The 27,902-nt window shown below is 45.6% G+C and overlaps 1 protein-coding gene across 1 annotated transcript; it reads right to left on the bottom strand.

Moving 5' to 3' along the window:
- Nucleotides 1-219: 219 nt before the first annotated feature.
- Nucleotides 220-6,386, bottom strand: LOC123137412 (eukaryotic translation initiation factor 2A). The gene is made up of 13 exons (XM_044557165.1): nucleotides 6,172-6,386; nucleotides 5,733-6,090; nucleotides 4,231-4,417; nucleotides 3,893-4,127; nucleotides 3,747-3,815; nucleotides 3,555-3,656; nucleotides 3,301-3,341; nucleotides 2,940-3,073; nucleotides 2,672-2,735; nucleotides 2,441-2,537; nucleotides 2,249-2,364; nucleotides 597-622; nucleotides 220-502 (listed from the first exon to the last, which is right to left on the bottom strand). Exons 1-13 carry the CDS (start codon nucleotides 6,203-6,205, stop codon nucleotides 406-408), a joined length of 1,560 nt encoding a protein of 519 aa, XP_044413100.1. The 5' UTR covers nucleotides 6,206-6,386; the 3' UTR covers nucleotides 220-405.
- Between the last annotated feature and the right edge of the window lie 21,516 nt (nucleotides 6,387-27,902).

Below are 27,902 nucleotides of genomic sequence, written 5' to 3'. Positions count from 1 at the left end.
CTCAGGGTGTGCTTTATCTAGTTTTGCAAACTCCAGGGAATGAAATAGCCAGTTTTAAAGCTCAGGGGGGCAATGTGATCGTTTACTTCTTTCTGTGTCATGTGGCGGCACTTCTCTTTAGCTTAATATAAATACATGCATCTCATAAACAAAATAAAATAGCTCCACTGTTTTCTGTGATGTAGTTAGACAAACTGTCGGTGCGTTCAGCGCCAAAAGTAAAGTAAAATTCTATGGTCATTCTTGTGCAATACTCTGTCTCGAGTCTCACATAGTATTACAGTGTAACTGGAAAGCGTCATTTCACATTCACAAGATAAATAGTCATTTTTTCCCCAAATGAAGGAACTATTCGTCACTATGAATTTCACTCAGCAGCGAAAAATGCCAAAACAAGCTAGTGGATCAGCTGTCATCAGCGGAAGAGCCTTCCCCAGCCTTCTTCTCCTTCTGCTTCTCCCTCCGCTTCTTATTTCTCAATGCAGTTTTGCTCATCTCCCCTCTGTTTCATTTCCAAGGTTGGTGAGTTTATGCATAGAGCCAAAAGCGGCATAAGATAAAAACAAGAAAATGCAGGCCGTGATGAAGAAACTGACCCGGTAGGAGCAAGGCCACCGAAAAGCTGCGATTCAACCAAATAATGTAGAAAGTCAGTATATGATATAAGAGCAATGAGAGCTTTCTCACTCACTTGAACTAAAAACAGAGTGCTGCAGGTAGTATAACATACGGAGTACAAAATAATAATTAACTAAGGAAGTCTTTGGTTCCAGATTGGTAACGCAAACGCAAATGTAACATAAACAGTATGGGCAAAGATCATATTTCGTTTGGCTTCCTATGCTGTAACATTAATGAATACCAGAGTTTGGTATGTATCAGCCGAGGACGATGTAACCACCGGCTGGAAGCACGGTGTCCAGGTCCAAGCCGAGAAGGAAGGTACACAGGGGACACCAATGTAGCTTCCCTACCGCGCATGGGGAGCGAGTTAGGAGGACACATCGTTCGTATCTTGGGGGAGATGTCGAATTGTAGCGAGGCCTACAGCTTGCAGCAGCGACGGCGGCGCCTGCAATGACGGGTTGTCGACGGCTGGTGGCGGTGGCACCGCGACAGCGACGCTTTAACCAGAGTAAATCGCAGAGGAGAAAGCGAGGGGGGACTATAGCGGCTTTTCATTATGGACGATTTCGATCGGTAACAAATTTGTACCAGGCTGGTCTAATACCGTGTTATGGGATTACAGAGCAACCAAAACAAACAAGATCTGACGGTATCCATTAACGGTGTAATCAGGTTACGATACAAAATCATGAACCAGCAAACAGTGTTGCTTCAGTGAAATGTCGTAGAATGCGTAATGTCATTGCACATGCTGGTAATCTAACCTGACGGTATCCATTAGTGCTGTAATCAGGTTACGATACAAAATCATGAACCAGCAAACAGTATTATTTCAGTAAAATGCCGTAGAATGCATAATGTCATTGCACATGCTGGTAATCTAACCTGTAGATGCATGCAGCAATGGTATACTCTTTTATACTACTCCGTCCCATAATGTAAGACGTTTTTGCAACCTAATATAGCTTGCAGAAACGTCTTATATTATGGGACGGAGGGAGTAGTATACTAAAAATACTCTGCAGGAATAAACAAACAAATGCCAAATGTCGACTCGTTTCTCTAGGTAATAAATGAGTTGGTGGGACATCTTCCCATAATATATATCTGCTCTCAAAGACTAGGCTATTATTGTTTGACCACAACATTATGCACATGCAGTGTGCTGCATTGCAGGACTTCAGGAGCGACCAGAAATAGCTTAGTTCGAGAGGAAGGCGGAAACAGTTCGGGTTTTATTAACCTGATACCTATTCATTTACTGGTACAATTAGCAAGATCGCTTTGAAGAATGGATTCATCCTAGGATGCCCATCATGATTATTCATATGATTTTTTGGCATCATGTTTTTTCTGTTCTTTCGACATTTCTAGTCCACATAGCAAAGACCCCAATTCTTATGAGGAAGTCTGCAAAGTGTGCTCAGACAGCACCGTACCCTTCAGTATGTATAAAGTGGCAAGCGAGCAAATGAAGTCAAGATTTGATTCCCCAAAAATATCAATATTTGATCAGCACAGGGTCAGTGATGCGTATAACAGATGCGATTCGTTCTATAGTTTATGATAGCAAGCCCAGCATTTCAGGATAACTAGAATCTGATGTATCTTTCATATTTACCTTGTCTTGAAGCGCTGCAGTGTGCTTTGATTGAGGTGGACGGTATGCTCCTGCAGGTTTTGTTGCTACATTTACAGGAGCCTTGCCTGATGTTTGTGCCGATTTAGAACCTTGTCCTGAAACTAGACAAGTCAATAGGAGAAAATAATTTGTCCAGACTTGCTAGCATGGAGCATAAGATAATACTGGAACCTTGCTTCTTTGTTTCTTCAATTTTTATGCCATTCAAAGATATCGTGAGCTCAGCAATGTCACCAAATCTTTCAGGAGATTCTGGTTTCCAGTCAACCTGCACAATTGAAAAGCAACAATCATGAGCGCAATGTGAGGGCTGGCATATTTATTTCTTCAACATGTTACTAATTGTTTAGGACCAACAAGGGGTACAGATTACAGAGAAGTGGTTATATGCTGTCGACATACCTGATACAGTTTTTCAAATTCCTTTATAAACTGCAGAGATCCAGTGTGGTCAAATATTTTTATTCTGCACCAGGAAATATAAGATAATCATGCAAGGATCCTAAACCATTTCCGCTAGCATGCTAAAGCTGCAGGAAATGTACTCCCTCCGTCCGGAAATACTTGTCATCAAAATGAATAAAAATGGATGTATATAGACATATATTAGTTCTAGATACATCCATTTTTATCCATTTTGATGACAAGTATTTTCGGACGGAGGGAGTACCTATTATCTATTTGAAGCCTTGGAGCTGTTGTAGCAGTCATAAAATGGCGACCATCAGGGGACCATTCACTTATGACAGACCATTCAGCCTTTGCTTTCTGTATCAACTTCTTTTCTGAATAATCCCAGAAAGCCTGGACAAAAAATACCCTGTGAGCTATGTGGCAACCACTTGAAGAAATATTAAAAGATGCCCTTTTTTGCTTTATAGTTTATCATAGAAATACTAAAAGATGCCCTTTTTTGCTTTATAGTTTGTCATAGGTTCTCTTAAACCACATAAGACTTCCCCAGTCAGAATGTTTACTCATTCGAACTGTTAAGGCTATTGCCTAATACAAAATTTGGCGGAATGGCATACCATATCACCAGGCAAATTACCAAATCCAGCTATAACAATAACTGGTGGAGAAACTTGGGTTAAGGATATCACCAAGCTAAACATGATTTTTTTTTCTTACATGAAAGCAATCAATAACAAACATTAATAATTTGCTAGACGCATATTGCTATGCTAATAACCATACTATAACAAAGGGTGTGCATACACACACACACGCACACTCAAACCATAGAACACAGCACGACTAGCTGATCAAATCATTGCAAGGATACATCGCCCTTTGGGGTTCCATCTTATCGTATTATAAGGGCCTTCACCAAGCTCATGAAGAGGATTGCATTTCTTGTTGAATATTGTTGCTTTGGCCGGCATAACTGAGTTTCAGTCAAGGAACACTTGTGCAGAAAACAGCAAGACATTAAATCTGAAATATTATGGTTCATGTAAGAACTATGTAAGGATACATCCATAGACCACAGCAAACTCTGAACCTGAAGAAGACCACTGAACATCATGCACTGGCCCCTCCTTTTCTGCAAATTGCTGATAGAATTAGTGACCAGACTTTAAAAAATAGCCTTGTGAAGAATTTCAAAAACTAAGAACTTACTGAGAGGAACAATTCCTTCAAAGGCCCTATCAGTTGTCAAGTAGTGCAACTTGGTTTCACCGTAGTAACTCTGGTTGGTTTTATCCACATCAGCTTGGGAAACAATAAGAAGTCCAGTAGACCCCTTGTTCCAGTGAAACTGAACAGTTGAACAGCGAAAAAAGCTCCTGCGGGCAACAACTTGGTTTTGTGCATCCTTGTCACAAGAGAAGATCTGAACACTGGCTGGAACACCCTACTTACAAGAAAAAGGAAGGAGAAAGATAGCAAAACCATTGAGTTTGTGAAATTAATTCACTGTAGAAACACTGCGAAAGTCAAAAGCAAGTAAGTCATACCTTTGCCTCTGGGACAAATCCAGCAACATGAGATCCTGGAGCACTTGCTAGCTGCATTGCAGCTATGCCTGGTAATCTTACCTTGTACACAATCCCTTTAGTGAAATCATTTGTGTCAAAGAACTGCATCTCGTTGGTCGCCATCCGACAAGCAACTGACTCGTCCGCAGAAAATTGAACCATTGGCCTGTGAATTTAATCAACATGTCATGCACCAGTAAGCTTTATGCATCTCGTCACCCATTCCAAACTGTGGCTAGATGAAATTAGCGGTCTTAGGTGTACAGTCCGTTCAGATTACGTAGCACCCTAGAAACAAGAGTTACGCAAATTTTGAAGCATCAAAGGCCTGACTAGTTGGAATCATTACCCTGGGTGTGAATCAATATTTGTGGAACTACACTAGGTATGGATGTCTTAGAAATTAAAACAATAGCACCACAAATCTAGGATAGTCGTACCTATTCAGTAGTGATTTCAAACATTACAAAGGGTGATAGGAGATATTTATGTGTATATGCAGCTTTGGAACATTCATATATATATTATATTACTCCAGATTGCGTGTATCTCTTACTTTCCTAGCCTAAATGATTTACTTGCCATTAATCAATGATTTACTTGCCACTAATCAATGATTTAGCCAAGGTTAATTTTGTCCTAACTTGTGTATAATTATGTGCCTTGGTCACCGTGCCAAAAATTATACACTTTACATAAAGGAATGGAGGGAGTATATTATATTTACTTTTTTACTTTAAAAAGAACATAAGGTTCCCGTTTCACCCTCTCTTTTGCCCAACCTCTCCTTCGTCCAACATCACTATATATGGTCCCACATTCCCTTCTCCTGTTTGATTTTTTTCGTCCCATCTCTGATTTTTCTCCCAAATAGTAATATTCTTTGGCACGTCAATAAGTGCTTAACAATAAGATGGCAATTTTCCTCCCATATCTGATCTTTCTCCTAAATAATATTTTCTTTGGTAAGTCAATAAATTCTTACCAAGTAAGTGCTTAATCTCATCTACTAAAATGTTTACAGCAATGATAAATCCCGAACGTTTGGATTTTAAGCATGGCAACCCGAACGTTTTTTTATGGCAACTTTAGTTCACGTGAGGATGGCAAACATTGCAATTTTCTGACAAAAAAACGATCTGGGACAAAGTTGTCATGTCTTAACAACTAAAGTTGCCACCTCGCGTAGACTAAAGTTGCCATGTAAAAACGTTCGGGATGAAATGCTTAAAATCCGAACGTTCGGATTTTATCGGGGTCCAATGTTTATACCCCCGTTGCAACCCACGGGCAATTATTTAGTCAATGAAATGTCTGCAATGAACTAAAGGATACAATAGTAGATGCACTGGATAACAAAAAAACGTCCACCACTCCATCATATGAAGTGTTCAGCCTCGCTATTAAAAGTTGTACATGTATAATTAAGCATCCAAGTTCATGAATCATAATTTAAGCACCAAAGTTCTAGTAGCACGAACCAATTCGCCTTAGACAAGTTCTTCTGATAGTGCTGGTAGAGCGCAGTGGCGGTGTCAACGTGCCAGACCGTGACATTCTTGACCTGCGGCGAGGACGACTTCTGGAAGGTCTGCAGGTACGAGCCAGTGGGCGAGAGCGCCGCGGCGGTGAGGCCTGGGAGGTCGAAGGACCTGATGACGGAGAGCGAGCTGCAGTCGTAGACGGTGGCCGAGGCCGAGGCCACCGTCGCCAGGAGGCGGGAGCCGTCGCGAGAGAAGGACGTGGCGCTGCACGCCGTCTTGGGGAGCCTCTGCGGCGGGCTGGAACCGGGCGGGTAGGGAGGGCCGGGCCACACCGTGAAGCCGTCGGGCTCGCGCACTGCGGTTGGCCCCAGTCGCGAGTTACGTCAGACGGGCGCAAGATTAGGGGAAAGCACCGCGAGGGGAGGAGCCAGCGTACCTAGGATGGCGAGGGATGGCTGCTGCGATGCCATGGCCGACTGCGCGAGAAGGTCTCGGCGACCGGCGGAGAGATCAGAAGCGCAGCTGCGGTGGAGGCGGCGGCGCGGCGAGGGGACTTTGCTGGATGCGGGTGGTGCCTATGTCATGCCTTCCTCACTGACACATGGGGGTCACTGGTTTGTGGGCCTCAGTTTTTGTTAGGGCATTGTGGGCCTTTGTTCGTAGGTACAGAAACGGAAGAAAAACTTCGGCGGGCCAATAAACAGATTACGCTGCATTCCTGGGAAATGGCCGGCTCATTCTGGCGCGAGAGCTTTTTTTTCTCAAACAAAAAACCGGTTTTCCCTCAAAAAACAAAAAAGAAACGATTTTCTTTTGAGGAGCTAAATAACTAAAAGCCCTATTACAAAACAGAAAAAGCATATTTTTCAGTATAATTTTTTTGAGAGGGTTCAGTATAATTTTTTAAAAAGTTCGTGTATATTAAAAATATGTTCAACATATATTAAAAAAGTTCATCGTATATTAGAAAAATGTTCAGTGTTTATTAAAAAATGTTCAATAAATATTAAAAAGATTAGTTTGTATTCAAAAAATGATCACCGTATGTTAAATAATTGTTCACAATGTATTAAAAAGAAAAGAAAGAAAGAAAGAAACCCAAATAAAAATACGAAACCGGAAAGAACAAAAGAAAGGCACAACAAGCAAATGACAAACATAGTGGCGCACAACGAACTAGACCCATCCCACCACGCTCGCCAACAAGCATTGGCTCCTCTAGTGGATTTGACATCCTAGTGTGCGTGTATGTCGAGGGATGGATAGCGACCAAACACGCACCCCGCACGGTAATGGGCCGCCTGGCCGCCCCACTCGGCCGTCTTTTGTCATCGATTTTGGTGGAGTGACCCTGATCCTATAATCGATAGTTTTGTTTGAAAAGTTGATTCATCTTGAAGGTACCATATAAGTCACAGTTATCATGAGTCGTGGTGAAAATATATGTTGAACCGAATGTGCACATATTCATTTGATCCGACAGTCTTCCTCCCGATGATTGTATTGAAAAAAGACCAATAGAGTTATTTTTTTGCATGCCCTGAGCTATTGAGGCAGTCCACTTAGAAAGTGGGAACATGGCTACCCTGCCAAAGGAACAGTGTAGTATCTTTTTTTCCATCTCTTGTTACTGAGGTATTTTTCTTACCTATACAAAACATATCATATGAAGTTCAGAGTAATCACAGGAAACAATAGAATCAGCCAACCATGTGACGGAGGGTGATTGTGCCACTGAAATATACAACAGCTGAACCTTCCAGGAGGGATGCAAATGAGATTTCGCTCACATGGACGTTATACGTAGGCCCAAAATAATAGGCACACTTTTCTATTCATTATTTGTTGTACTATCGGCTATGGATTTTGCTACAGTATAAGAGCATCTTCAATGGGCGCGTTGGAAAAAACGACTATTTGACGTGCGCACGATCAAAACCGGCGCTCCAGCAGACGCGCTAAAATCCCACGTGCGGCAATGTTAGTTTAACGCGCTGGGAAAAAGGCATCGCGCGCTGCTTATTTGGTGCGCCCGCTCCCGCGCGCTGGACATGGCAATCGGGGGCGCGAATATCACCAACCACTAGATCTGAAACCTCCAGGAGTTGGCGCCTCCGCCCGCACCTTCCCCATTCGCTCCGGCGACCCATCGGCGCTTCCCCCGCCTATCCCCGCGCGCCGCCACTGCTTCCTCCACCTTCTCTCCTCATCACCGCCCCTCGAGCGCACCATTCCTCCGACGAACAGCGCCCGGCAGCCGTCTACAGCTCGGTGCCCACAAGGTGTTTGACGAAACGCTTGCAAGGTATCTATTGCTTCAACTTTATCTTTGTAGATGAATTTGGTGCATGTTGTTTGTAGTTTTAAATTAGTTTAAATTCAGCTTTGTAGATGAGTTCGTCCTACGATTCTTCCGACGAAAGAATTTGATATTAAAGAGGAGAAGGACCTCGCATTGATCCTAGCTATGCACGTCAATAAAAGGCTGAAGCACGGTGGTTCGGTTATCGGTCTTTAGAAATTATGGAGGGATAGGATCGATGCCCACAACAGATAGATGTGAAACTATTTTGTTGAGACTTCCACATACCCCGAGTCCTACTTTCGGCGCCGTTTTAGGATGAACATCGAGTTGTCCAAACACATTGCAGAGAAACTGGCGACTCATGATCGGTTTTTTCAGCAAAGGAGGAATGCCGCCGGAGAACTCGGGCGTAGCACCTTTCAAACGGTGACTGACGCTTTGCGTATGTTGGCATACGGTATTCCGGCGGATATAGTTGATGACCACTTGGCCATGGGTGAGAGTCAAGCCATCATGTGTGTCAAGCGCTTCGCGGTCGAAATTGTGCAAGTGTTTGGTCCGAAATATTTGAGAGCTCCCAATGCTGAAGACACCGCAAGGCTTTTGAAGATGAACAAAGCTCGGGGTTTCAGGTATGTTTGGCTCAATAGATTGTATGCATTGGAGTTGGAAGAACTGTCTTAAGGCATGGCATGGACAATTCCACGGCCAGAAAAAGGGTTCCACTATAATCCTTGAAGTGGTGGCAGATCAGGAGACTTGGATTTGGCACGCTTTTTTCAGAATGCTTGGATCTTTGAATGACATCGATGTTCTCAATCGGTCACCACTCATGAATAAGATTGCAAATGGTGAAACTACACCGGTGGAGTTTGTAGCAAATGGTTATACATACAACTATGTCTACTATCTTGCGTAGGGATGGCAGTTTTGCCCATGGGTATGGGTACCCGCGGATACCCTATCCGAAAACAATGGGCATGGGCATGACTTGGAAAGATTTTGTACCCACGGGTAATGGGTATCCATACCCGCAAAATCTATGGGTAGGGCATGGGTAATCCAATGGATACCCAAAAGAAATTAATAAATCAAAATTATTCCTATGACATGTGGGGTAAACATCTAACTCATATGGCCCAACCCTAAATCTTGTATTCTCTAGACCAGCCATAGGTGATAGGACTATAATCGCCTGCTTGACACTCCTCTGACGTCCTATGTAACTTCTTGAAACAATGAAATCTTGACTCATCGCCATTGGACTCCTCTAAACTCTCGATCCAGTGACCCCCAATTCCAACTGCTCATTCCCACTACATCGGGCCTCCACCAACCGTTGCTCATACTCCATTGATGCCTCCAAGAAGCCACCCATCAGAGAATGTTTGCCATGGGCAAGATTTAGACTATTCTCAATATGAGTTGTTGGGATGTCTCGTGCGAGTGCGGAGGAGGGCTGCGAGGGTGGCCCGCTTTATTGCCTCCTATCATGCCATCTAAGGTGTCGAAAGGCATAATGAGCTTCAGAAGGATCTAATCAAGGAGTGGTGGGCATGAAATGGGCAGCAAAACTAGTTTGATGTTGTATGTTTGTTGTTTTTGTTGAACTACTTGTTGTATTGGAATAAACCATTTGTTTGAGTTGTAATAGTAATTGAACTATTCATTGTTGATTTATTTAATGTGTGTTTGATCTTCTTGGTTCTATGTTCATGTGAAATGTTGTTTTTGCTAGACGTGCGCGTTGTAATTTAGCGCTACATGCGCCCGCAATATATACTGCTTTTGCTGAAGCAAACATCCTCCTGCGTGCGCTAAAGGCTATTTCGGCACTGCAAAAAAAGTTTAACGCGTCGTGCAACCGCGTATTTGTTGAAGATGCTTTAAGAACTACATGTGCGTGTGTTGCAATATATTGCACATCATTCTCCTTCAGTGCTCGAAGCAGTTATCAAACGGTTTGGTTTTATTAATTAACCAAAATGTATATTTCGTAAAAAAAACTGAAAGTTTATTTATACTAGGTTAAGAGCAACTCCAATGGGACGACTCATTTCGCCCGCCGCCATCTATTTGGTTTGGCGCGGACACAAAAGGCGGCCCAACGCGCCGATCCAAACGGACACGCGTTCGCTTTTCGTCCGTGGGCGACCCATTTCCGGCCCATTTTTGAGCCGGGTTTCCATCGGCGCGGACACGCAATGGACGCGGCATGCTCGCCCTCTCCTTCCCCGGGCCCGCTGGTCGGTGGTACATTGGCCTCCCCCCATCCAACAGCAACCCTCGTCATCCTCCTTCGTTGTCGCCGCCGCCGCCCATTTTTGTCGGCGACTTTGCCCGCTGTCGGGGCCTCTGACGGTGTCCTGGACTAGGGGGTACTCACCACATCGTCTCCCGATCAGTTGGATTGAGCCGAGGACCCCCATGACCGTATACTCATGGGCCAGTTTGAACAATCTCTGCCGCATACAAGGAAGACTCCACAAGACTTGGCGCCCAAGACAATGACTCTCCTAAACCCTAGGCCTCCGGTGTCTTATATAAACTGAGGTCAGACTAGTCAATGGACAATCTCATATTCATTAGTACAATCTCGTGGTAGACACATGTACTCTGTATTACACCCATATGAATACAATCAAAAGCAGCATGTAGGGTATTATTTCTTTGAGAGAGCCCGAAGCTGGGTAAAACTCCGTGTCCATGTTACCATCGCTCCAAGACGCCTAGCTTAGGACCCCTACTACGAAATCCGCCGGTTTTGACACCGACATTGGTGCTTTCATTGAGAGCCTCTTAGGTGTCATCGTGGATGTGATGGCATAAATCAGGTGTTATGATTTCAATTCGATATGCTCCCTCTACATCATCCAGATTTCTTTTTGCGGTTATCTTGCGCTATTTTGTTTACAGATTGGTTTTGATCTCGAACGCAGTCAAGAGATCCGAATACACTTAGCGATCTGAAGCCTCCGTCGGACATGCATGCGTCATACAGTGCCAACCCTGCCTCACTGGAGACCAGGCAGACGTGATACACTGCAGCCCGCAGGACGTCAAATCAAGACATATCCGACGCCTTTCATGATGGGTCCCGAGACGTAAAGGCCAAGGACATACCAGTATCCGGCGACAAATCAGAAGACGCTCCTGCACGGCAGCGGCCACCAGGGAGACTCTTTCCCTTTTGTCTTTTTCCTTTTATATGATGTTTTCTTTTTTAACTCTGCGCACGGTGGCCACTATTGTTTATTGATAGCAGTTTTCTTTTGCTGCTTTGTGTGTGCCATAGGACTAGTGCAGTCCATGATAAGTTTTGCAGCACGGTCTCCAAGATTTAGATAATAAAATTAGCCATTCAACTAGTACTACTACCTCACGTTATCGATTCTGGGTACTAGCATCTCAATTCTTGGTACTAGTTGGCACTAGTGCAGGACAGATCGAAAGTCCTATTCTGAGCTCGAGCTCAGATGGACTCGATATCATAGTCGTCAGCATTTGTCGAGATTCCCATCGCATCGGGTATTCCAGTCCGTATATGGATATGCATGCGTTCCTTTTTCCACATCGTGGCCCACCCAGTTGTCGCTTTCAATGCAACGGCCGTCATCACCACAACACCAGCTTAGATGGGAACGACAAATCTTGGGCTACGGCTCAGACGTTTTCTGCTAAACGGCCTACGTCTACAGGACCCGCACCTACCTCCCACCTCCTTCCAGTACAAGACTCCACGGACTGCCCAATTGCTTTATCTTCTTCATCCTCGCTTAGAAGAATCAGATCGGAGAAGATAGCAAGCTCTTGCTGATCTCTTGCCTAGTATGCCGTCACAAGGTGGTGACCTTCGTTTTCCGAGCGGGAGACCGGTTCTACAAGTGCGCCAGGAAAGATGTAAGCAGTTCTCTGCACAAATCAGTTTCTTGAGCCACATACATTTTTCTTAGGAATCACTACACTATGTGTAGGCTGGGCTGTGCCCGTTCTTGAGATCGACGGACACCTACAAGCGGCACACCCCCTCCATCAATCTGTTGAATGCATCCACACTGGTGTCTCCTAGTCTCACTAGTTCCATCGCATGGGTTGCATCATGAAGTGTCTGTACGAAAATGGGTTGTTCTTCATGCTATCCTTTTGGTATTGGACCAGGTGGGCAGGTAGTATATCTCTAGCATCCTTTGTCCATCTCTTCACGATATATTTTCCTGGTATTTCTTTGGCCCGAATGAAATCTAACACCTACAAAAAGAAAAAGAAAACACCGGGAATCAGGACATAGCAATCCGGTAGGTCTTCATGCATCATGAATACTTGCAGTCGGATTTAGCATGATTTCTGGCTAAAACAATTCAGGAGAAATGGTCGACCACTAACCTTCAGCACATGGCTGCAAATCAAACCCATGTGTGCAAACTATCCACACTCACAGTCGAATTCTTCGCCCCCGTCAAGCATAGTAACCTTGTATGACAGTCTGCACCATTTCTCTCTGTTCTCTGCCTCGCTGTGGATTCCAACATATGTCTTGTATTTTTCAATCTCTTCAACCTGATAAACACCACACTTGTACAATATATGCCCAAAGTGTTCAAACATGTCTCTTGTATATATCTTGTTGGCATGCCTTTCCACAGCAAGGTTTTCTCTCATGACCGGCCTCCCCTCCACAAATATTACACAAGCATCGTAATGATTAATTATTTTTTAAGCACATGATCTGACAATGGCTTGAAATACATAGGACATTCCAAAAAAATGCTTACAATTCGCGTTTGTTTTTCTTCGTAGTTCTCCTCCGACTCCCGGTCAAACTGGAGCCTCATGTATTTCTGAACAAACATGTGCATTGGGAAACCATGAGGCACATAATTCTTCAGCATATAGTTCACACTCTCACTTCTGTGTGCTGGTCATTTTTGCACAAATAACTCCCTTAAAATAAGGCTTCGCCCATTTCTTACGAATCTCAAACAGGTTTATCATGTAGGGATGAGCCCTGAGCTTGTATTTATCCAGCAACATCTCCCAATCTTCTCAAATTCATCTTCTGTTAGCATGTGATTTATCACCTTAAAATTCAACTCTGGATTTTCTTCGTGTACAGACTGCCCAATGAATCTTTTGCTTTCTTCAGAACATGCCATTTGCACCACCGGTGTGTTGCGTCTGGCAAAACCTTCTTGATAGCCAGCTCCATAGCCCGGTTCTGGTCTGCACATGCGAAGGGAAAAAATTCATCACCGCATAATTCTTCTAAGTATGTATTCATATCTAAAATACCAGCTCTAAGCGATTGAGTACTTCCCAAAAAATAATAGAAACTTACCTATCAGTATGGTCACTAGTGGAGATTCACCCATCATTCTAAGGAAGTCTGAGAAAACCCACACAAAACTATGGTATTTCATCACGCACGAGCACGCAGGCTTGTATCACACTTTGAAAGTGATTGTTCACCCTACAAACGGGCCAAAAGGCATGTCATACAGATTAGTGCAGTAAGTCGCGTCAAATGTTATGACATCCCAAAAAATGAGTATTGTAGCCTGCTGCTCCCACTTGTGCACATCAGATTCTTAATCCTACCCTCATTGTCAGACTGAACCTTGTATGTGAAGTGTGGATCTTTAGCTCTCCGCACACACATCCATTGTCTTCTTCACACCATCTTCTGCATGGTGTTTGTTTATCTTCCGACATATATTACGCAACGACCTCTTCGTGAGCAGAACATTTTCCATTGAGCCAAAGAAACCCTCGATGATACTGTACACCTTTGCTAAGTTCACATTGTTCTACATTAACTGTTTCACAAGATCTCTCGTGTACACATCTATGTGCTTGTGTGAGGGCCAGTGGATTGTCTCACCGAAATTAGTTGACAGCGAGTGGTTGTGAGTATCTCTATGCTCTGCAATGTACCATCTGTTGTTCTCTGCCCGTAGCAGCCTTATTAGAGCAGGGCACTCGCAACGACAAGACCTTGTGTTCTCAACACTAGCCTTGCCCTGTGAAATGTTTTTTCAGGAAAATTCAGTACTTTTGCCGACTCCACACACAGGACACGAATATGAATTGTATGTCCCAACACAAAAAGTAAATTTTCTCACACTTATCGAGCAACCACAAACTATTTCCTACATGCATTTGGTCCTCTCCACATTTAGCCTGCTCTTCCCATAACGAATGCCAAAGCCCTTCTCCCACGAGTACAAATTGTGGAAGTCATACACCTCACTCACCGAGTCTAATGTTGTGCCGATAACTTGTGTGATAACATTATCGGTTGGGTTCTCAGCAAAACTCCACACAGCCTTCTCGAACGCACTGATGTGGTTTGGACAAGGCGGCCTGCACGGTGCAGCAGCTCCAGTCCTCAACCTACAAACAAAGCCACCTTCCTAATTTAATGACCAGGATTCACTAACCATGCACCCACTGATATATTTCAAAATGCATGTAAACTGAAGCAAGATTACGAATACTTTATTTCCAATTTGATTCTCAAATCCAATGGCTGTACCAACGAAAACTCATTCTAAATACTTGACTGCAATTTGATGCTTGTTCTAAATGGTATGATTTCTCACCCTCACAAAATGAAAGCTTGTTGTAAATCGAACCAAGAATATAAATACTTCATACCAAATTGCTAGTAATTCTACTGGTTGTATCAATAAAAACTCAGTTTAAAGTCCTTCACTCCAATACGATGCTTGTTCTAGATGGTACAATCTCCCTCCTGACAAAATCGTTATCTCTCTGATAGATTTACTCTGCTACTGATAATGCCAAAAATCCAGAACTAGCCTCTTATTCCATCCAGGCGCCCGAGGATTCATCTTCCCAATATACAGCTCCGACAAGGGTGGCGAGCCGTCCATCCTGACCGCCGCCGACAGCTTGGCTGCCAGAATATGCGCATCGCCGCTAGCGGCCGCGCGCACTTGTTAGACCACCTCCTGCTCCACCACTGGATGCTCCACCACCATCTCTACACATGCGGCACCGTTGGCACATGCACTACCGCGACCACTGGTAGCGGTACAAAACTTTCTCCCACCTCCTCCAGAAAAGTGGATCTAGTACAAGGCAAACATGTTCTATCAAACTCCAGATCGAGGTCAATGAGATTAGCAACGGGACCTTGAGGGAACGAGAAGCACAGATGAATGTACCCGCGTATAGGCTGCATCAGGAGCTCCATGAATGGTCGACGCCGGCGCTGCTCCTCCCGATTCCCCAGCCGCTAGCTCCGGAATGAGAGCACCGCTATGTGGAAGAAGACACTAGACCACGCATTCAATTCGTGCCCGAGCCCACCAAACGGAAAGCTGAAATCCTGGGCCACGGATCAGATGGGAACGCCGAATCTAGTCCACAGCCCACCTCCATGAGGGTGGGGGGCGCGCCCCTCCCCTAGGGCGCGCCCCTGCCTCGTGGGCCCCCTGAACGTCCATCGACCTCAACTCCAACTCCATATATTGGCTTTCACGGAGAAAAAAATCAAAGAGAAAGTTTCATCGCGTTTTACGATACGGAGCCGCCGCCAAGCCATAATCTCTCTCGAGAGGGCTGATATGGAGTCCGGTCGGGGCTCCGGAGAGGGGGATTCATCGCCGTCGTCATCATAAACCATCCTCCATCACCAATTTTATGATGCTCACCGCCGTGCGTGAGTAATTCCATCATAGGCTTGCTGAATGTTGATGGGTTGGATGAGATTTACCATGTAATCAAGTTAGTTTTTGTTAGGGTTTGATCCCTAGTATCCACTATGTTCTGAGATTGATGTTGCTATGACTTTGCTATGCTTAATGCTTGTCAATAGGGCCCGAGTGCCATGATTTCAGATCTGACCCTATTATGTTTTCATGAATATATGTGAGTTCTTGATCCTATTTTGCAAGTCTATAGTCACATATTATGTGTTATGATCCGACAACCCCGAAGTGATAATAATCAGGATACTTCTCGGTGATGACCGTAGTTTGAGGAGTTCATATATTCACTAAGTGCTAATGCTTTGGTCCAGTACTCTATTAAAAGGAGGCCTTAACATCCCTTAGTTTCCACTAGGACCTTGCTGCCACGGGAGGGTAGGACAGAAGATGTCATGCAAGTTCTTTTCCATAAGCACGTATGACTATATTCAGAATACGTGCCTATATTACATTGATGAACTGAGCTAGTTCTGTGTCACCCTATGTTATAACTATTACACGAGGAATCGCATCCGACATAATTATCCATCACTGATCCAGTGCCTACGAGCTTTTCACATATTGTGCTTTGCTTATTTACTTTACTGTTGCTACTGTTACAATTACTACAAAACTGCTACTGTTATTTTTACCACTGTTACCGTTACTTTCATACTACTTTGCTACTAAATACTTTGCTGCAGATACTAAGTTATCCAGGTGTGGTTGAATTGACAACTCAACTGCTAATACTTGAGAATATTCTTTGGCTCCCCTTGTGTCGAATCAATAAATTTGGGTTGAATACTCTACCCTCGAAAACTGTTTGCGATCCCCTATACTTCTGGGTTATCACCGGCACGCTCGTCGGACGCTGGCAGGGCAGCTAGCTGGTCCGTGCGCGTCATGACTTCCTTCGCCGGTCGTCTCCTTCATCGACGCCCGCAAGCTGTTCGACAGTTTGCCAAGGTACAAAATGGACTCCGCCAACGAGTTCTTTTTCACAAATTCCTTTGCGACTTCGACGATTCGTCCTCCGATGACGAGGAGGAGATATTGGCTGCCGTGTTGGTCCATCACCACTCAACAACCAGCGGCCGTTGTTCCATGGCTCCATTCCGGGCCACCTTCCGGCGTTGAATCGCAACCGAGAGAGTGGGCATTTCCTTCTTTGGAATGACTACTTTGATACAACAAACCCGTTGTTCAAACATAAAAAATTATGCCGCCGTTTTCGTATGAGTAGGCATCTTTTCAACCGTATTAGAGAGGGGGTGGTCGGCTATGATGACTATTTCGAGTGCAAAGAGGATGCCGTTGGCAAGATTGGTTTTTCCTCTTATCAAAAATGCACTGCCGCCATCCGAATGCTTGCATACGGAGTGCCCGGTGATCTCATTGACGAGTACGTCCGTATGAGCGAGTTTACTTGCCTAGAGTCCCTGTATAAGTTCTGCAAGGCTGTTATTGCTGTGTTTGGCCTTGAGTACTTAAGAGAGCCGACTGCTGAAGATACAACCCATTTGTTGGCGATGAATGCCAGCAGGGGCTTCCCAGGGATGCTTGGTAGCATAGATTGTTGCATGCATTGGGAGTGGAAGAACTGTCCTTCTGCCTGGCAACGGCAGTATAAGGGCCATGTCAGGGCTTGCACTGTCATACTAGAGGTCGTGGCGTCTCAAGATCTCTGGATCTGGCACTCTGTCTTTGGCATGACCGGATCACACAATGATATCAACGTGCTTCAGCGCTCGCCGGTGTTTGCTAGGCTTGCCGAAGGCAACAATCCACCGGTGAACTTTACTGTCAACGGCCACAACTACGACAAAGGATACTATCTGGGTGACGGTATCTATCCTCAGTGGACCACTATTGTCAAGACAATACCCAACCCTGTCGGAAAGAAGAGGAAAAGATTTGCCCAAGAGCAAGAGAGTGCTAGGAAGGATGTCGAGCGTGCCTTTGGTGTTTTGCAATCTCGATGGGGCATCATTCGGTATCCTGCTAATACCTGGAGCACATAAAAACTGTGGGAGGTGAGGACTGCGCCTGGAACGTCTGTATGATCAAGGGTTTCAGTTTCAGGGTGAGAATGTTGTGCCTGAGCATGGAGTAGCAGCAACGTTTGAACAGTTCACCCAATTTCATCAAGACATGCGTGATTGGAAAACTCACATGCAACTGCAAAATAATTTAGTTGAGCATATGTGGGCTCATGTTGGCAACCAATAGATGTATCTTCTTTTATTCGTTTGCAAAACTATGAGAAAACATTTTTATTTTCATTTGGCTTGTAATAACTATGCTATTTTATTCGGTCCAAAACTATGTTATTTGATTCAAATTATGCAAATTCATGCAAAAAAAGTAGGGGGGCCAGGCGGCCACGCCGGCACATATGGATCGGCGCGTTGGACGCCTTGCCGACCCATATCTAAAACAGGGCGGACGTCGGGCGGCCGGCCGAGCTAAACGGACAAAAGGCGGACGAAATCGCCGTTCGTTTGAGTTTGGGTCGCCCCATTGGAATTGCTCTAAAGAAACTAAAACAATGGCTTAATATTTTTTTTTACTAAAACGACAAGCAGCCATGACGAACAAAATTACATGCGGACAATTGTGAAAGGTCTAGCTTCCCTTTGGGGAGATTTCTATTCTAAGGACTGTTCTTTTTCTTTTTGGCGAATATTCTAAGGACTGTTCATAATAACGCGTTCTCATTTTACTTTGTCTTTTGAGCGGCAGGTCAATTCGCACGTAAGCAAAACAGCAGAAGCTGCTGCTGTGTCGGGGTGCACTTTTCCTTCCATCCATATAGGACCGTTGTTTCTTTTCCTCGACAGTCTGAGACACTCCATTTCCTTGGTCGATCGAATTCGGCAGCACACAAATATCAAATGACAAAAACACTTTACATGGCTACCGTTATCCATCCAAAACCCAAGTGGCTCTGTCCTTCTCGAACAAGGAAAATCCAGTTGGCCTGGATAGCCATAGACATCTGCACCTTGCAACTAGTTGGGATTTTCTCCAGTGTCACCCTCTGTTCATCAATGCATTGCGGAGAGGAAACGGACCTGCCCTTCAGTGCCAGCCACAAGCCCTGATGGAACCAGCGACCCAGAGGCAGCTATGATTCAGATCTCTAGTACTACAGTAGTAGTATGTGAACCTGTCAGCTCAGCTAGCCTGGGTCTGGGTGAATGGAGCACAGGGCTTCAGCGGTCGGCAGATCCGGCCGTAAATGCAGGCTCCTGACTCAGCACCGTACGTGCGGCTGGTGTTGCTTCTCAAATGTCGTTTCTCCGATGCTGTTCGTTTGTAAGTTCTGCGGCGTCATCTCTGAATTTTTTTTAAAGCTAAAACGCTCTCTGGCTCTTTATTCGTTAGACGCTAGCATGTCTGACTGCAAACAATCAGTCAGCCACTCAAGGATTGTATCATACAAATGCATAAAAACACTCAAATTTAACGAATGCCTAGCTACACGGTGAGCCGCCATATTAGTCTGACGACCCGAGAACCGTAGCCTGAATCCCTGAAACAAAGTAGACATCTCCTTCATCTCCACAATGAGGTGATAACATGTCGATCTCTGAGGTGCCTCCCAGAGCCGTTGAATCTCCTGACAGTCCGTCTCCATCAACACATGCTGGAAACCCATAGATCGTGCCATGATGATCGCGTCTCTGCATGCGAGTAGCTCAATGGACAAAGGGTCCGTAACCCCGTCATATCTTGAGCCTCCGGCTCTAATGAGAGCACCGTGATGATCTCGCGCAATATAGCCCGCTCCTTCCCTCACAAGACCCATATCCGTTGCTCCATCCGTATTGATCTTAATCCACCCCTCCTCCGGTGGAGCCCACCTCGGTGGGGTAATGGCTGGGGTCTTCTTCCTCTCCGGGATCTCAAGTGCCCGAACAATCTCCTCAATAATCACCATAGATTTCAAAGGCTGATAAACCAATTCACCATGCGTGTAATTGTTCCTTGAATGCCATACTGCCCACAGCACTGCCCACATCACAATAATCATAATAGCCGCCTCCTCCTTCTTATATAGTCGCTGATCTAGAAGGTCTCGAGACCATGACAATGGGTGTAGATGTGGTATATCAATACCAAAGAAACGCTGTGCTGCCTCCCAAAACCGCATGGCATGCTCACATCTTCTATATCTAATCAGCTAGCCCTCACTAACATATTTCTCTCAACATGCAAGCATGCCACCTCATCATTCAACATGCATAGGGAAAGGCCCACCTCAACATCCAACTATGCATATTAAAAATCCACTTCAACATGCAAACATGCATGCGTGTAAAATTCCATTCTATTATGGCATTACATCTAATTCTTATATACTTTCAAAAATAATTATTTCAAATATTCATGTATCATATAACCGAAATCTCATTGAAACATTGCAAAATATCCCCGCAACAACGTGCGGGCCATCATCTAGTTCTATCAGTGAGTGAAACAGGGTCTCATTATCATTGCCACACATCAGACAGTTTGGTAATTGCTTGGTATGCCTTCTTTGAAGCTCGCCATAAGAGGGCAAGAAGTTTTTGAGCACACACCACCAAAACACCCGTATCTTTGGAAGCACGTTAATCTTCCACAACGCCTTCCAGATGGTTGAGTCACCCGTAGATGAGCCCACATTCAGTTGTGTATGTAACTTCGTTTGCATGGCATGTCTATATGCAGACCTGACCGTAAAGAGGCCAGATTTCTCTCTTGCCCAAGCCCATACGTCTGCGCCTCCCACACGCGGTCTCGCCATTGCTAAAATAGCTTCAACGTCAGGGGGAAAGAAGATGCTACACACAAGATCCGTATCCCACTGATTCGTCCCCGGGTCAAGCAAATCTGAAACAAACTGGACTGAGTTTGGCTTGAGAGATCCCATCGGTTTCATTGATATGGTGCCTTCTATCCACTGATCATGCCATACCTCGGTAGTTTCTCCATTGCCAACTCGCCGTATGAGTCATGTCTTCAACATATCTCTTCCTTGGATAATTGCTTTCCAAGTCTTAGAAGCACTTGCAGGGCAACCCGCCGTCAGAAACCCCTCATTAGGGAAATACCGTGCTTTAAGCACTCTTGCACAAAGACTATTTGGATTCTCAAGTAGCCTCCAGGCTTGCTTGCCTAACAACGCATCATTAAAAATTTCCAAGTCCCGGAACCCCAAACCGCCTTGTGACTTCGCAGTGCACATCTTATCCCAAGATTGCCAGTGCATTCATTTCCTATCCAGTGATCCAGCCCACCAAAATTTTGACATGTTTGTGGTCACTTTCTTGCACAAATCTTTTGTGAGTTTGAAACAACTCATAGAGTAGGCCGGTAAAGCTTGAACCACTGACTTCAAAAGAACTTCTCTAGCTGCACATGACATCTTTCTTTCACACCATCCCTGCATCCTTGACCTTGCTCTTTCATTAATGTGAACAAAGCTTTGCTCTGTAATTCTACCCGCAGCTGTCGGAAGGCCTAGGTACTTCTCTGACGTTGCTTCTCTCTGAATTTGCAATGCTGCTTTGACTCCCATATTAATAGAGGCGCCACTATTAGGGCTAAAAAGATCAAACTTTTCTGCTTGTTTGCACACTGTCCGGAGCCGATACTGTACTGGTACAATATCTCATTCAGCCTTATGGCGCTCCTGGAATCAGCCTTCATAAAAATTAAGCAGTCATCAGCAAATAAAAGATGGGATATCCACGGAGCAGAATTACTAACTCGGATCCCCCTATCTATCCAACCACCATCATAGCTTTGCAGCATACACGAGAGACCCTCTCCACACAACAAAAAAAGATATGGTGAGATCGGGTCCCCCTGTCGAAAGCCCCTCGACGGTGAAAACACCGGCAGCAGCTCCCCATTGACCTTCACCTGGAAGCTTATTGTTGTCACACATGACATGACAAGGGAGATCCAACAATCGTGAAAACCAAGTTGTCGCATTATCCCTTCCAAGTACTCCCATTCAACTCGATCATACGCCTTGATCATATCAATCTTAACTGCACACCATCCTTGCTTGCCTCTTTTTCTTCTCATCGAATGTATGCATTCATACGCCACTAGGACGTTGTCGGTAATCAACCGTCCCGGGACAAAAGCGCTATGTTCCTCTGCTATAATCTCATCAAGAATCTCCCTCAACCGGTTAGCAAGAACTTTAGAGCAGATTTTGTAGATAACATTGCATAATGAGATCGGCCTATATTGTGTAATATTTTGCGGGTTTTTTACCTTTGGAATAAGCACGATCACCGTACTGTTCACCGTTGCTGGCATTGATCCCCCGTTCAAAAAACCGAGAACCGCCGCTGTAACGTTCGGGCCAACCAACTCCCAATGGCGTTGGTAGAACCCAGCATGGAAACCATCACATCCGGGCGCCTTTGTCGGCCCCATAGCAAATAAAGCTACCTTCACTTCTTCCTCTCTGAATGGCCTCGTCAGTCGTTCATTCATCGGTTCTGTTATTTTATGTGGAACATGGTGAAGCACTGCCTCCACATCCGTGTAATCTTGCGCCGTGTACAAGCTAGTATAAAATTGCTGCACCTCAGCATGGATCTCCTCCTTCGTTTCACAAAGCTCGCCGTCCGCAGTTTGGAGGCTGCGGATTCGATTTATGCTCTTACGTGCTGCTGCCCGTGCTTGAAAGAAACCGGTGTTACGATCACCTGCCTTGAGCAAGTCAGCCCTAGATCTCTGTCTCGCCAGCATCTCTTCCTTATGAAGGAGCTCCGATAGTTGGCGACCTAGATCCTTCTCCTTCTTGGTCGGTCCTCGAAATAGAGAGTTTGACCTCTCTTTTTCATATTCTTTCCGAACTTTCTTGATTTTCCTCTTTACATCTCTGTGACGCCCCCGAGTCAATCGTATACTAATCATGCACGCAAATGTGTACGATCAAGATCAGGGACTCATGGGAAGATATCACAACACAACTCTAAAACATAAATAAGTCATACAAGCATCATAATACAAGCCAGGGGCCTCGAGGGCTCGAATACAAGTGCTCGATCATAGACGAGTCAGCGGAAGCAACAATATCTGAGTACAGACATAAGTTAAACAAGTTGCCATAAGATGGCTAGCACAAACTGGGGTACAGATCGAAAGAGGCGCAAGCCTCCTGCCTGGGATCCTCCTAACTACTCCTGGTCGTCGTCAGCGGGCTGCACGTAGCAGTAGGCACCTCCGGTGTAGTAGGAGTCGTCGTCGACGGTGGCGTCTGGCTCCTGGGCTCCAGCATCTGGTTGCGACAACCAGAAAGAAAGGAAAGGGGGAACAAAGGGGGTAGAAAGCAACCGTGAGTACTCATCCAAAGTACTCGCAAGCAAGGAACTACACTACATATGCATGGGTATATGTGTAAGGAGGCCATATCAGTGGACTGAACTGCAGAATGCCATAATAAGAGGGGGATAGCTAGTCCTATCGAAGACTACGCTTCTGGCAGCCTCCGTCTTGCAGCATGTAGAAGAGAGTAGATTGAAGTCCTCCAAGTAGCATCTCCAAGTAGCATCGCATAGCATAATCCTACCCGGCGATCCTCCCCTCGTCGCCCTGTGGAAAAGCGATCACCGGGATGTCTGTGGAACTTGGAAGGGTGTGTTTTATTAAGTATCCGGTTCTAGTTGCCATAAGGTCAAGGTACAACTCCAAGTCGTCCTGTTATCGAAGATCACGGCTATTCGAATAGATTAACTTCCCTGCAGGGGTGCACCACATAACCCAACACGCTCGATCCCATTTGGCCGGACACACTTTCCACGTCGCAGCCCCACCTAGGCACAACAGAGAGGTCAGCACGCCGGTCTAAATCCTATGCGCGCAGGGGTCTGGGCCCATCGCCCTGAGCACACCTGCACGTTGCATGGGCGGCCGGAAGCAGATCTAGCCTAGTGGCGTTCCAGTCCAATCCGGCGCGCGCCGCTCAGTCGCTGACGTCACAAAGTGCTTCGGCTGATACCACGACACCGGGATACCCATAACTACTCCCGCGTAGATGGTTAGTGCGTATAGGCCAGTAGCCAGACTCAGATCAAATACCAAGATCTCATTAAGCGTGTTAAGTATCCACGAACGCCGAACAGGGCCAGGCCCACCTGTCTCCTAGGTGGTCTCAACCTGCCCTGTCGCTCCGCCTCAAAGTAACAGTCGGGGGCCGTCGGGAACCCAGGCCCACCTCTACCGGGATGGAGCCACCTGTCCTTCCAGCCCCCATATCCGAATCACTTGCGGGTACTCATCGAGCTAACCCGACTTTAGTCACCATCTATATAGTATGTATGTATGTATAGTATATACCCGTGATCACCTCCCGAGTGATCACGGCCCAATAGTATAGCAAGGCAGACCGACAAGAATGTAGGGCCAATGATGATAAACTAGCATCCTATACTAAGTATTTAGGATTGCAGGTAAGGTATCAACAGGTGTAGCAACAATGTCAGGCTATACATCAGAATAGGATTAACGGAAAGCAGTAACATGCTACACTACTCTAATGCAAGCAGTATAGTGAAGAATAGGCGATATCTGGTGATCAAGGGGGGGGGGGGGCTTGCCTGGTTGCTCAGACAAGGAGGGGTCGTTGGTGACGTAGTCGACCACAGGGGCATCAACATCGTCAGAGGGTCTACCGGAGAGAAGAGGGGGAAGAAACGGTAAATACATAGCAAGCAAGTGCATAACAGGACAACAAGCAGAGCTATACGTGTTCTAACGCGGTATGAGGTGATACCGGTGAGGGGGGGAAACACCCGGGAAAGTATCCCCGGTGTTCCGTGCTTTCGGACAGATGAACCGGAGGGGGAAAGTTGCGTGTTCGATATGCTAGGGGTGTGTGGCGGACGAACGGGTTGCATATCCGGAATCGTCTCGTTGTTCTGAGCAACTTTCATGTATAAAATATTTCCATCCGAATTACGGATTATTTTATATTAATTTTTAAAGATTTAATTCATTTTTTGAATTAACTGAATCAATTTAACTAGAAAATGTAATTATGACGTCAGCATGATGTCAGCATGATGTCGACAGTCAACCGGCTATTGACTTAGTCAAACTAACGTGTGGGGTCTGTTAATCATTGGATGTTAACTAATCAACCTAGTTAGTTTAATTAACAGATTAATTATGTTAATTAAACATGATTAATTAAGTTAATTAAACATGATTAATTAAGTTAATTAACTCAATTAATTAATTAGTATTTTTATTTTTATTATTTTCTTTTCCTTTTTTTTCAGGGGCGAGGGCCCACTGGTCATTGGCCCAGGGCCTTAGCGGGCGCTAGCGGTCACGGGCTGCGGGCGCTAACGATGCCCGACCAGGCGAGGGCCGAGTGGCCGCCGATGGGCGCCGGCGTCGGGCGACGATCGGGGCGGCAGCGAGGCTGGCTGGGAACGGCACCGGCGAGGCCGGCGGGGCCACGCGAGGGGGCGGTGGAGGCGGCTGCAGGGCAGGGCGACAGGGGAGCCGTTGGACGGTACATCGGTGGCCACGGGGTGCAGCAGTAGGGGAGGTCCGGGGCCGACGTAGCCGGCGTGCATGACGGTAATGGCGAGTAGCCAAGGTGGGGAGAAACGACGACGCAGCCGACGCAACATTAGCGCGCGGGCACGCGCGTTCCACGTTAACCGCGGGCGGGGCGCGGGTAGAGCGGGTCCGGGTGTGGCCACGACGAGGGGCGGAGCGCGAGCGTACGACGGTGACCGCGGGGTAGGAGGGAAGGAGGGGGGCGCTCATGTGCGCTTGCAGGGGAGAGGAGGGGCCATCGGGGAGGAGGACGAGGAAGCGGGCGACGAGGTCGGAGACGCGAGGCGGCGGGCGATCCGGGCGGCGACGGCGGGGCCTTCGGCGGTGGTGGTGGCGCACGGTGATGACGAGCGGGTGCGGTCCGGTGACGAGGGGACGACAGAGAGGAGATGAGGACGGTGCGGTCCGATGGGCGGCTCCAGCGACGACGGTCCATCGAGGCGCGGCGTCGGGCGAGCAGCAAGGGGCGTTGTTGCCCCCCGATCTAGATCAGGAAGAGGGAGGAGCGGGGTCGTGGGGGGGGGGGGAAGTGGGGTGGTTGGAACCTAGGGTTCCTGTTGGTGGGGGTTAAGGGGAGCGCGGGTTGGGCCGGTTGGCGCCAGTTGGGCTGACCGGCTGGGCCGTTTGGCCCAGTTGGCCGGGAGGTATGTGATTTTGTTTTGCCCTTTCCTTTTTATTTATTTTCCGTTTCTATTTACTTTAGTTTTACAAACTATAAACCTAGCCCCTAAATTAGTACCAATACTAATAACAATGCCATAATTAATTTGGCACCCTAAACAATTATTTTATATTTGTTTAGTATTTAAAAGGCATTTAAATATTAGTCTTACTGTTGTTTTAATTAATTTAGTGCAGTTAACTATTTTATAAAAAGACGTTTTCTCCACCCTAATTACCTATGCAATATCTAGTTCACGCTGAACATTTTAGTTTTACTATTTGAAAAGTTTTATTGTCTTTTTGATTTTTAATTTGAATTTGTATCGGTTTCGAACTGACGCGAGATTATCAACCATAATCAAAGTGACGTGGCATCATTAGCAGAGGGTTGTTGTAGCTTAATTACCCGGGCGTCAAAATTCTCCTCCACTACAAGAAATCTCGTCCCGAGATTTAGGAGCGGGAGTAAGGGGGAAATTTTGGTTACGAAATTCTAACGAATCATCTGGTCTTGGTTGCCCTTCTCAAAAAAGTTGAACCCTCTTGTTGATGTCTTCATTTCTCTGCTTTAGGTCATCATGATGAAGTCTTCATCCTTTCTTCGGGAGTCCCATCGTACTTATGAAAAATTATAAGGGGTATCTTCGGAAGAACTGACCTCTACAAGGTTGCGTATCTGGTAGAGAACATCAGGGAGGGTGGCGGATAGTATCTCTCGAACTGAAACTTAAGAAAATATCGAGAGCAAAGTAAGAAGGTGCAAAATAGAAGTTTCAAGCGCATAGGCAATCGTTCGTTGCCTGAAACGAAGTGTGAAAGGGGTTCAGAGCAATGGGAATAAGTATTGCGTCTGATACCATAATAAATCACTAGGTAGGTGGCCCGTGAATTACATACGAAGTCAAGCGCGAGGAATAACTTTGACAAAAGGTTGTACAGGAGAGTCAGGTTTTGATCCTGTGGAACTGTGGGTTATGGGCCCACCATGTGGGATTAAAGTAGGAAAGGCGCTGACATCTTGTACGGTTATGATAGCAAGGCAGGTCAGAGGGTAGCCTGTCGATTATGTCGGCAACAACGTCGGTACCAAGGGCGAGGGACGAAGAGAGCCATTTTCCTGCTCATTGAACGAAGCGAACCAATAGGAAAAGTTCTCGTCCATCGGTGGCTACCGGAATGTCATCAACAATGGTAACAGGGTCTTGCTGACAGAATTGTACACCGAGGTGTTTACATAAGCAGGAGAATATTACTGCTTAGATCATATAGAGCACAAGAAAAGCTAAACAGAACAATGGAAAGGATAATGTGTTTTAACACATATTTCAGGGGTATAACCTTCCCAAGGACAAACAGAGCAAGATATCCATGACAGGATATAAAGTAGAAAACCCTTTTAGGTAAGGGGAGAGAAATTTCATGACGTTGCCCATACAACGTTGTTTGGATAATGGAGCAAGAAACACTTAGCATTGGGCTTCAAAAGTTCTTGTTGAAAATCAGAGTACCACAGACATGTTTCGAGATAGCATTGACATGTTCTTCAAGCAAAGGTCAGACTTTGGATACACAAAGGATCCATCAGGAACAACTCATAGAATAAGTCTTGCAATAGGTCCTCCAACCAGGTGTGCTAGGCATGACATCACCTTATTGGGTTATAGAAAGACCAATGCTATGACTCTTGGAAAATGCATCCCAACCATCATATCTGACCGGGATTCATATCTGATTGGTGTTAGGGTATCTCAGACTTAGTATGCCTGAGAAGAAAAGGTGCAACACAATTGACGAGATGATAATGTAAGATTCTCGGGAAATGAACTATGAAGTGATTTCCGCTAACAAGAGTTCATCATTAACCCAAGGAGAGGACAAGGAGGTGTCTGGTGAACTCAAAGG

The sequence above is a fragment of the Triticum aestivum genome, chromosome 6B, assembly GCF_018294505.1.
Source record: "Triticum aestivum cultivar Chinese Spring chromosome 6B, IWGSC CS RefSeq v2.1, whole genome shotgun sequence".
NCBI lineage: Eukaryota > Viridiplantae > Streptophyta > Magnoliopsida > Poales > Poaceae > Triticum > Triticum aestivum.
Note: the sequence above shows the minus strand (reverse complement) of the source record. Positions and strands in the feature narration are given on the sequence as shown.